The 11,205-nt window shown below is 53.1% G+C and overlaps 1 protein-coding gene across 1 annotated transcript; it reads left to right on the top strand.

Moving 5' to 3' along the window:
* Positions 1-1,535: 1,535 nt before the first annotated feature.
* On the top strand, positions 1,536-7,056 carry LOC118638700 (cytochrome b-c1 complex subunit Rieske, mitochondrial). The gene is made up of 2 exons (XM_036274816.1): positions 1,536-1,749; positions 6,170-7,056. Exons 1-2 carry the CDS (start codon positions 1,536-1,538, stop codon positions 6,778-6,780), a joined length of 825 nt encoding a protein of 274 aa, XP_036130709.1. The 3' UTR covers positions 6,781-7,056.
* The last annotated feature ends 4,149 nt before the right edge of the window (positions 7,057-11,205 follow it).

Below are 11,205 nucleotides of genomic sequence, written 5' to 3'. Positions count from 1 at the left end.
GTGTAAATAGGGCACAGACACAGGGCCTTCACGGGGGAGGCAGATTGCCTGTCTAAGCACAAGGTGGGGTGACAGTGGCCAAGGAGGCATGTCCCTGGGGCAGGGCCACAGGTGTCTCACTGGCTTTGTCCTTTATCCAGGATCATAACACAGAACTGCTGCATCATAAACGCATCTTGAGGACCATCTTCCGAGGATCCTGGCGCAGCCTCCTAAGAACACACTCCCCTTCCTGACTCCATCCACAGCCCATTGTGCAGATGGAAGCCTCAAGTCCGTAGAGAACAGAAGTGTCTCCGGATACAACTCACAGACTCGGGACTGGAAGGTTCCACCGCTTGCTGGCATTTCACTACTTCGGCAGTCGATCAGATTGGCTCATGGGGTTGTAAATGCCCGGGGTCCCAGACTCAGCGGCCTCAGGGGACAGGTGGGGGATGGAACTGAATGCAGTGGACAAGATGGGAAAAGGGACAGGAATGACTGAAAGACGGAGCCCTTCACATTCTAAAATCTCACTTAGGGAAACTGGCATGGTTAGGAGCGCAGACTCAGAGGGGGACGACCCCACTTCACCCCTTTCTGCCTATCCAGCCCTGGGCACAGGACCTCGGTTTCCTCATGGGAACATTGACTATCAATGAAAGAATGAAGCTAAAGCACAAAACCTAGTACATAGTAAACGCTTAATAAACATGAGCCGTTATCACTATCATCATCATTCATAAGCTTTGCACACAAGTCCCTGGCCTTTTAAAACCTATATATACATATTTTTTATCCTCACCCGAGGACATTTTTTAATTTTTTGTTCAAATAGAGTGGGAGGGAGAGAGAGGAAGAGAGAGAGAGAAACATCGACGTGAAAGGGACACATCGAGTGGTTGCCACCCGCACGACCCCACCAGGGCCGGGGACAAACTGCAACTGAGGTACGTGCCCTTAGCGGGAACTGAACCCCAGGTCTCTCTGGACCGCAGGTCGACGCTCTAACCACTGAGCCAAACCGGCCAGGGCCTAAAACCTATTTTTTAAGTAATGACAATAACCATTATAGTAAACACATAGCAGCTAATATATGGTGGTCTCTCTTCTAGGTTTTATATGTATACCCTATTTTACATCTATTAGGATATATATTAGCATATTCGTGCACATATGTTGCGAGCTATTATTATCCCTATTTAAACTATTATGAAATGTTATTCCTCTCCCTAGGTCCCCATACACGATGTTTTTGCCCTAAGGGGAGACATTCCCGGGGGGCCTCCACCGCCCCCTTTCTTCGGGTCAGATTCCAGCACAATGACCACAAGCCGCCCGTGCAGACGGACCGGGAAGCGGCTCCGCCTCCCCGCGCGGCCCCGCCCTCAGCGTGGGCTCTTAGCCCCGCCTCTGACGCACGCCCCTCCCCGCCGGCGTACTGCGACCGGCGCGCTGACGTCATGGCCCCGCGCCTCCCGCGCCTCTCCGCGCCTGCGCGGCGGCGGAAGGTCGTCTCTGTGACCGGCTCGGCGCTTGGAGCAGCTGTCGCCATGTTGTCGGTCGCTGCCCGCTCGGGCCCGTTCGCGCCCGTCCTGTCGGCCACGTCCCGCGCGGTGGTGGGCGCGCTGCGGCCCCTGGGGCAGCCCGCGCTGCCCGCCGCCTCGGAGCCGCTGGTGCTGGACGGGAAGCGGCCCTTCCTCTGCCGGGAGTCGCTGAGCGGCCAGGCCGCGCGCCGGCCTCTGGTCGCCGTCGTGGGCCTCAACGGTGAGCGGACGAGGGGTCGCCTTTCTCGCTCTCTCCGCCCTGGGCCCCGGCAGCCGCGGGGGAGGGCGGGTCTGCGGGGAGACGGAGCGGAGCCCCGCGGGGGCCGGGCGGCCGCGCTGGGTGGACCTGGGCCGGCCTGGCCCTCCGCGGCCTGCGCCCCAATGTGGGGGCCCCTCCGGCTCCCGCGCCCCGGCCTCTGCGCGCAGCCCCCCGCGGCGGCCCGGCCCCAGCCCCAGCCCCAGCCCCTTGCACGTCCTTTGAACTGGGGCAGATTTCCAGACAGTTTCTCACGAGCGAGATGCATTAATGATGATCCCAAGTCCGTAGGTTATGTCCTGAGATGCAGGTGGAAAAGAGCCTACATGAAGTCGTTCGTACACTCGGGGAGCACTTTCTGGACGCCCAGCAATAGGAGCTGCTGGGAATGCTTGGGGAGGTGCTGGGCGGGCCCCCACCTGTCCCTTAGTGCCCCCCACACTCAGCATCCCACACAGGAAGGGGCACACAAGCCTCAAGATCGCTCATAGTGTAGGGTGTCGGCAGTGGTTCCCAGCGCTGGGCCAGCGTGTCACCTGATGGTGCATCGCCAACCGGCAGAGAGGTTGATGATGTGCCCGTTTTACAGGCGAAACAGCTGGGAAGAGGTGAAGTGACTTGCACAGGGACGCACAGTGGCCGAGAGCGCGGGTTTGAAAGACTGACTCACCCTAGGTCCTCGTTCACCCTCTTCCATTTCTCTGCACTGCTGTCCTGGGGTGACCGGCGGCCTGCGGGCCTCTGCGCCTTTGTGGGCTCACCTGCACAGTTTTAAAAACTGGGAAGCTTTCTGGTATCATGAGATATTGGAAGCTGGCCACCCTGGGCCCTCGTTTCCACTCGGGAGAAGTCTCGTGTGCTCCTTAGCTGGAGCAAGTGCTTGTCCAGTCCTCCCCAGTCCCCACCAGGCCTACCTGAGTCAGCGTGTCACCTGCCAGGCCCCAGGGGCACTTGCCCTACGTGTGACCCAGTTGCCCCCACGATTCTGCCTTCATTCACCCTCTTCTCTGTACTTCCAGTGATACTGTCACATTTTCGACATTTCCAGTATTTTCCCCATCCTGTTAACCTCCAGGGTCAGGTCAAAATTTTATATTTGCTGATTCCCTTATGTGTGAAGGGACAGAACACTTTCCATTCTGTATTGTGTTTGCTTGTAATTCCTCTGACCTTGAGCTTGAGGGCGTAGAGAGTGTCTCCTTTATTTTTCTATTTCCCACAGCCTTGGATTTTGCACACAGTTGGTGCAGAGTATTTCTGAACGAATACGTGACAGTTTGTTAGGGGGCATCAATGGGTTTTGGAGAAACTGTTCAAGGTAGGAACAAAGTACTGTCCCAGGCCTGTTTGACCTTGAGGTGGGACACAGTGAGGGAGGAGAAAATTTCAACAGCAGAGGTGAACAGCACCATTGTAGTTTGTCACATTGGCTAAAGGGTTTCTTCTAAAAATCGGAGGCTTACCTGTCTTCCAGGAACTGGCAGATGATAGAGAACTGTAAGGCCAGCCCCGTTTCTGTGATCATGCCTTCAGCTCGTGGCTATGCTCACGGTAGAATCTCCCGTCCAGGTGGTGTGTGAGGAGGAGGAAAGCAGGGGGCGTGGGAAGGGAGCGGTTGGATCAGGAGAAGATCCCTGAGTTGAGAAGATTTCCAGGGTGCATCAGAGCTGACAAACAAAACTAGACAAATAAAAAAGAAACCTTGATTTGTTATGATGCCTTAGTTTTTCTCTATTTCTGGATGGTATTTCTACAAGTAACTGAGTTTGCTTTAATTTGAACTAACTCTAGCTACCATCTTTGCTATTAAAAGTCACAATAGCCCTGGCCAGTTTGCCTCAGCAGTTAGAGCGTCAGCCTGTGGACCAGAGAGTCCCAGGGTCGGTTCCCGCTAAGGGCATGTACCTCGGTTGCAGTTTGTCCTGGCCCCCGGTTGGGGTTGTGTGGGTGGCAGCCACTCGATGTGTCCCTCTCACATTGATGTTTCTCTCTCTCTCTCTTCCCCCCTCTCTTTCTCCTGCTGTATCTGAAGGTAAATGCAAAAATGTTCTCGGGTGAGGATTTAAAAATTTTTTTTTAAAAGTCACAATAATGGTTCATGTAGGTTATTTGCAGAATGATTTTTGCAGGCTGGCAGTCATTGCCCAGAGCACTCAATGGTAAAGCCCCGTGTAAAGTGTAACGGCTGCACAGAGTGGAGCAGACAGCTGGGTTTCTTTTGCCCACAGATCTCCAGAGGAAACTGTCATCGCCACTCTGGTTAGTGTTTCTGTCCGTTTCCGCAAGCACTGTTAGCATGGTTGAGGGCTGTGGCGCTGTTTTTGATGTAGGAGTGTTTCCTTCTGGTCCATCGTTCAGTACAGTGCACATCTCCCCTGTGTGACCCCTGCAGTGCTAAGGGAAAGCAGGTCAGACTCAGCCCCAGTCCCCCCTGACAGGTGAGCATGAGGGGAGGGAGGGCAGTGCGGCATGTGATGTCACTGCCATAGTTGTCAGTCTCAAGTAGGCACCACCTGTGTCCTGGTTCCCTCCAAGACACGGTGGGTTAGCCAGAAAAGTACAGGGAGTGGTTTTGATAGGTCTTACCGTTTGTGAATACCTGACGGCTTCCATGAAGGGATGGACCTTGAGAGCCAGTAGAATTTGCAATTTACATGAAAAAGCAATTTGTTGCCCTGGCCGGTTTGGCTCAGCAGTTGGAGCGTCAGCTCGTGGTCCAGAGAGACCCAGGTTCGGTTCCCGCTAAGGGCATGTACCTCGGTTGCAGTTTGTCCCCGGCCCCGGTTGGGGTCATGTGGGTGGCGACCAGTTGATGTGTCTCACATCAGTGTTTCTCTCTTACCCCCGCTCTATCTGAAGATAAATGCAAAAAAATAAAATGTCCTTGGGTGAGGATAAGAAAAAAGAAAAAGCACTTTGTTTTGGAAACTTCTTTCTTTTTAGAAACAACATATTTTCTAAAAGTGAGAGATATTAATGTTCTATTTTCTAAACAGGGAAACTTGGCAAAAAGTGATACCAGTAAGTTGATTTTTTCTAGACATTTAAAAATGCTATGGGGCAGAAGGGCGTGATCGTTTTATAAAAAATAGATAAACAGCTTGCATTCAAGGTACTACATAGATAGTAAACTTTTTTAGATGTATATATTTTTATTGATTCTAGAGTGAGAGAAAAGGAGAGAGAAAGATAGAAACATTGATTGGCTGCCTCCTGCACGCCCCCTACTGGGGATCAAGCCCACAACCCAGGCATGTGCCCTGACTGAAAATCCAACTGGCAACCTCTTGGTGCATGGATGAGGCTCAACCAACTGAGCCACACCAGCCAGAGCAACAGTAATTGTTTTTTTCTTTAACATTCGTTTGACACAAATATCTGGCCTGTGTGGCCTGCGGTAGTGGGCTGTTGCCCTCACTGAGAGGGGTGTGGAAGTGTCCTCTCCCATACTAGTAAAAAGATTGGCTCTTCTGGAGAGTTTATTTATTTTGATAACTATTTATTCTGATAAGGGTGTCCTTTTCTGCCCATTAGGGGTTTCACTTGAAGTTAAAGTAATACTAATTTATACTCTAAGGTCTGAAATAGAAGTCTCTAAATTTTCTGCACCAAAGTTATGCTGTAGTTCGCAGACTGTTCACTGTCTTGTAGTTAGTATTTTGCGAATTTATAGCAGCTCTTCTAGAGAACAGGCAGCAGTAGAATAAGATGGTTTAATAAGATCACACACATCAGTGTGTTGGTGGACTGGATGAGTGTAGGGTCCTTTCTAATCCAAAGAATGTGGGAGAGGTTTCACATAACTATTATATCTTGTCACCTTGAAGTGGGGGACTTTAAAATGTTATTTCCAGTGCTTTGACTCTTCAGACTCGATGCCGAGTTGTGGTCCTGAGTCTGCAGGGGTTGGTAAGGACGGACTCAGTGTCTGCATGTTGTCTGATGCTCTCAAGCCAGTGCGGTCAGTGTGCTTCATTTCGTTCTTAGTGTTTCATATGCCAGACCATCTCTGAGGCTGGTGGGTGGGATTTTTCACATTTTTATCATTTGATTCATGCTTGTGAATTGATTTTTGTTGTTGTTAATCCTCACCCAAGGATATTTTTGCATTGATTTTTGGGAGGCAGGGAGAGAGAAACATTGATGTGAGAGAGACACATGGTCTGGCTGCCTCCCACATAACCCTGACTCGGGCCAGGGATTGGACCTGCAACCCAGGTACACGCCCTTGACCAGAATCAAACCTGTGACCTTCTGGTCCTCGGTCCGATGCTCTAACCGCTGAACCAGACCGGCCAAGGCAGATTCATAACGGTCCGTTGCCTGATGGCTACCCGGCTCCGGGTCCTCTTCTGATTGCATCTTTACTCTGTTTGCCTTGCAGTCCCTGCTTCGGTTCGTTATTCCCATACAGACGTCAAAGTGCCCGACTTCTCTGACTATCGCCGCGCTGAGGTGTTAGACAGCACAAAGTCGTCAAAGGAGAGCAGCGAGGCCAGAAAGGGTTTCTCCTACTTGGTGACCGCGACGACGACAGTGGCCGTCGCGTACACTGCCAAGAATGTCGTCTCCCAGTTTGTCTCCAGCATGAGCGCCTCTGCGGACGTGTTGGCCATGTCGAAAATCGAGATCAAGTTATCTGACATCCCGGAAGGCAAGAACATGGCTTTCAAGTGGAGGGGCAAGCCCCTGTTTGTGCGTCACAGAACCAAGAAGGAGGTTGACCAGGAGGCCGCAGTGGACGTGTCCCAGCTGAGGGACCCACAGCACGATTTAGAACGAGTGAAGAAACCTGAGTGGGTCATCCTGATAGGTGTTTGCACACATCTTGGCTGTGTGCCCATTGCAAATGCAGGAGATTTTGGTGGTTATTACTGCCCTTGCCATGGGTCCCACTATGACGCATCTGGCAGGATCCGGAAGGGACCTGCACCTCTCAACCTTGAGGTTCCCTCCTATGAGTTCACCAGTGACGACATAGTGGTTGTTGGCTAGGACCTGAGCCGAGTCGTAGGCTCTTTCTGTCTCCATGTCACCTCAGCAGGGTTACTAGAGCAGGTCTTCTGTACTTCAAGTTGTTGATTTGGAACATTTAAGCTTTGCTGACAATGTATTTGCTAATGTTAATGTGAAGTAAATCGAATCTAATGTTGAATACCTTTGGGCATTCACCTAATAAAGCCACTGTTAAGTGTTGTGGGCGTGAAGACTTGAAAGGCGCAGTGTCTTTGACAGTTACTTCCAATTAAAGTCGCTGGCTGGTGCACAAGATGTCTGTGAAGTCTAATCACTCTTTTGTTTACATCGATGGGGCGCGGGTTCTGCAGAGCTCACGCTCAGTTAGGTTACATCAGCGGGTCGTGTCCCAGTCCTGAGAAGCTGGAGTTTGCAGGCCTCCCTCCTAGTCTTGCACGCCAGTCCTGGCTGTGCCCCTCCCCCCCCTCCCCCCACAAACACTGAAAGCTGTATGAGCGTGCTGAATGTGCTCCGTGGAAAAGAGCCCTGAAACTGTGTTCAGCCCTGAGTCTAGCCCCAGCTCCAGCTGGTGCCTTGCCTTTGTGACGGGCCAGGACATGTATTCGTCACTCACAGGAGTAAGTTAGTAATTAGAACTCTTTAGTGTTGACAGGTGGGCGTGGGCATTATCCGATGGCACCTTTCCAGACTTGCTCCTTCCTCGGGTGTGGGCTCGCACTGCCCAGCGAGGGGCGGAAGGGAGCAGTGTGCCGAGCCCTGACCCTGTCTGAACGGTCTGCTGTTTGTTTCTGGAGTGCTGGTTCCATCGGAGGTGCCTCTTCCAGTTGGATTTGCAGTAACAACTTTCTGCTGTGAAATGAGGGTGGGCACAGGGAGACATCAGAGTGAACTCACCTCCTGCCTGCTTCCAGTTCCCCCTGCAAAACCACCAAAGTCTGACACGCCCCCTGAGACCGGGCAGTGGGCTTTCCTGTGCTGAGTCTCAGCCACCTTGATAAGTTTGTCTTCTCTGCTGTTGGGACATTGACCTTAAGGACTCTGCCGGGTCCACCCCTGCCCACATGTGCCTCTGGAAAGCGGCAGCTCCTTTCAGTGGTGAGGCCTGCGAGGGGGGCTGGCCGGCCCGCTTCCAGTCTGTGTGCAGGGGGGCTGGCCGGCCCGCTTCCGGTCTGTGTGCAGGGGGGCTGGCCGGCCCGTTTCTGGTCTGTGTGCAGGGGGGCTGGCCGGCCCGCTTACGGTCTGTGTGCATGGGGAGCTGGCCAGCCAGCTTCCGGTCCGTCAGTCAGTGTCAGAGTGGAAAGGGCACAGTTCCCACGCCTGGGCAGATGCTAGTCTGGTTGGAGTTTTACTCACTAGAAGGAAATGAGCAGGTGTGATTGACGAGGCATGTGACACTACGTCATGTTCCAGCCTCTGCACGATGGCATTTAAGCTCAAACATTGAGGTGTAAGTATTAGACAAAAAGTGCCAACCATTGCTCATTCACTGCCCTCGGTGTGTTGTCTATTTTAAAGGGAGGGCTTTCAGATCTGCTGAGCGTATGTAGGTTACCAAGGAGACGTGGGTGTTTAACAGCAGTGAGGTGGTATCGCTTATTAGCAATGTAGACACGTGCTTGGTGTTGGCATTTGGAGTGCCTCGTGTGAATGCCCCTCCCCCCCCCCACAGCATCATGGGGCCAAGAGAAGTCGGTACAGCCCTGGCCGGTTTGGCTCAGCGGTTGGAGCGTCGGCCTGCGGTACAGAGAGACCCGGGTTCGGTTCCCGCTAAGGGCATGTACCTCTGTTGCAGTTTGTCCCCGGCCCTGGTTGGTCGGGCGGGTGGCAGCCACTCGATGTGTCCCTTCACATCGATGTTTCTCTCTCTCTCTCTTCCTCTCTCTCCCTCCCGCTCTATCTGAACAAAAAATGTCCTCGGGTGAGGATTAAAAACAAAACAAAAACAAGAAGTCGGTACATATCTGTTAGATAACTTGCTTGTGTATCGTCGTAAAGATTGTTTTTCAGATATTTATGGGGCAATCATCTTACCCTTTTTTTCTACTCATGCTACCTTTACATGATATCACTTGCCCACAGCTCATGGCTTAAAACTACCAGTCTGTTGTCTAGTCTAAGCTGACAGGTTTTGAGTTTGCACTGGAAATGGCTTTCTTTTCTAATAAGGCACCAGGAGCTGTTCATCCCTGCAGGAGGTAACTGTGCGGGAACTCTGCTGGCATGTATGTTACGTCCATGGAGGACTCTCATGGGATGATAGATAAAAATGCAACTTTTGATTGGAAGGTGAGCTATTAAAGCTGGAGTAGAAACCTGGAAACACTGTTGTAAATCTTTGGAGCCCAGCGAATCTGGGTGACCATTGTCCTCATAGGTCAAAGTTGAACCTTTCCTTCAGGACATAGTAGAAGCCACGAGCTCCTCCCAGGTCCATGCAGGAGGTGGCGTGATATAGAAGTGCTGGACCGGAGCTGGAGGTTTTCGCTCTGGCTTTGCACTTCCTGGCTGGGGAGCCACGGGCCTGTCACCTCACCTGCTCTGGACATTGGCTCTGTTATCCGTAAAATTGGGATGGTCGGACTGGATCGGCCATTTTTAACCGGAGTGCCGCAAGAATTTTTATAGCCTGCGATACCTAACTCGTCCCCAAGTGGGCCTGATCCCCGCTGGTGTGCCCAGTCCTCTGCCCCCGGGGTCTCGGTATCTGCTGTTCTGCTGCTTGGGACCCTTCCTACTGAGGGACCTAGAAGGTGCCAGTCTCAGACCGCGGGTGAACACGGAAGCCTGTTTGGTGGAATGGGGGCGTCTCCAGGGTGGTGTCCCCAGAACACACTCTGGGAACCGCCTGTTGCCTCATGGGTCCTGGGTCTTTCACTTTCTGTCAGTTGGATTTTCCTCAGACTGGAGAGGCCCTAAGGTGTCACCATGCACTGTGTCTCCGTTTCAGCGGAGTCGCAGACAGGAATTCCCACGCCTTGGGGGGAGGGGGGGGGTTGAGCACAAATACAGACGGGGAGGCAGGGAGAACGGAGGAGCCAGAATCCACTGTGCTCTCGCCCTGTCCAGACGACAGCATTGGCAGAAAGGGAGCCTGCGGCCGCCTGCCACAGTGTGCTCTCCACTGGAGCTCTGTGGCCATGCTCTGTGGCCATCCTCAGGTCTGTGGCCATGCTCTGTGGCCATCCTCAGCTCTGTGGCCATGCTCTGTGGCCATCCTCAGGTCTGTGGCCATGCTCTGTGGCCATGCTCTGTGGCCATCCTCAGGTCTGTGGCCATGCTCTGTGGCCATCCTCAGGTCTGTGACCATGCTCTGTGGCCATCCTCAGCTCTGTGGCCATGCTCTGTGGCCATCCTCAGCTCTGTGGCCATGCTCTGTGGCCATCCTCAGCTCTGAGGCCATGCTCTGTGGCCATCCTCAGGTCTGTGACCATGCTCTGTGGCCATCCTCAGGTCTGTGGCCATGCTCTGAGGCCATGCTCAGCTCTGTGGCCATGCTCTGTGGCCATCCTCAGGGAGCTCACGGAGACACGGGAGTGACCGTGGGGTGGCGTCCAGTGGCATGCCCCTGGGAAGACTGGGAGGGGCTCTTTTTCCTGTTGTAAGAGAGCAGCCTGCCTTGACAGTCGGCCTGGGCTTGTGCTTAGGTCTCCGCTGGCATCTGGACCCCCCGGCCTGTGTTCCATACATCAGCCTGTTTTGCTGTGAGTTTCTTGTCATCTTGGCACTGCTGGGCCGAGGTCGGGAAAGGCTGCTGCTGCCAGTACTGTTTATCTTCTAGCTCTGTTTTCTCTCCCGCCTTCCTAGGCCTCTTCTCTCAGGCCGGCCTCCTTCAGGGATTCCAATAGCTCATTCCCTCGGTGACACCGATCTGTTTTATTAGTTTAACTCCAGCTAATGTGACAGGCCGGTGGCCTCAGCTGGCCAACCCAGCCCAGGGATGATTGACGATGTTACCCCGCCCCCCATCCAAGACCATGGAGAGCAGAGATGGCAAGGCGGTGGGTTGGGAGATAGTTGGGCTTCTCGGCAGCCATGCAGGTCTGGGGGCTCATGCAGCTTCCAGCCACCGACCTGTCTCTCTGGCCGCCCTAAATTTTCTCCCACCCCTCTCTGGTCTGGAGCTGGGCCCCTGAACAAATGCTCCCTAAATGCCAGTTGAGAAAATGGATAAAAGAATAGATGGATGGCCCTGGCCAGTTTGGTTCAGCGGTTAGGGCACCGGCCTGCGGACCAGAGAGTCCCGGGTTCGGTTCCCACTAAGAGCACGTACCTCCATTACAGTTTGTCCCCGGTCCCGGTTGGGGTCGTGTGGGTGGCAGCCAGTCGATGTGTCTCTCTCACGTCGATGTTTCTCTCTCTCTCTTTCTCCCTCCTGCTCTATCTGAAGATAAATGCAAAAATGTCCTTGGGTGAGGATAAAAAAAAGAATAGATGGATGAGTAT

The sequence above is a fragment of the Molossus molossus genome, unplaced genomic scaffold (genome assembly GCF_014108415.1).
Source record: "Molossus molossus isolate mMolMol1 unplaced genomic scaffold, mMolMol1.p scaffold_m16_p_21, whole genome shotgun sequence".
In the NCBI taxonomy this organism is placed as follows: Eukaryota; Metazoa; Chordata; class Mammalia; order Chiroptera; family Molossidae; genus Molossus; species Molossus molossus.
Note: the sequence above shows the minus strand (reverse complement) of the source record. Positions and strands in the feature narration are given on the sequence as shown.

Bases quoted from the DNA above. Each gene is read 5' to 3' on its own strand.
- LOC118638700 (XM_036274816.1), top strand. From the start codon at position 1,536: ATGTTGTCGGTCGCTGCCCGCTCGGGCCCGTTCGCGCCCGTCCTGTCG. The intron at 1,750-6,169 runs GTGAGCGGACGA...TTTGCCTTGCAG, and splicing joins CGCCGTCGTGGGCCTCAACG to TCCCTGCTTCGGTTCGTTAT.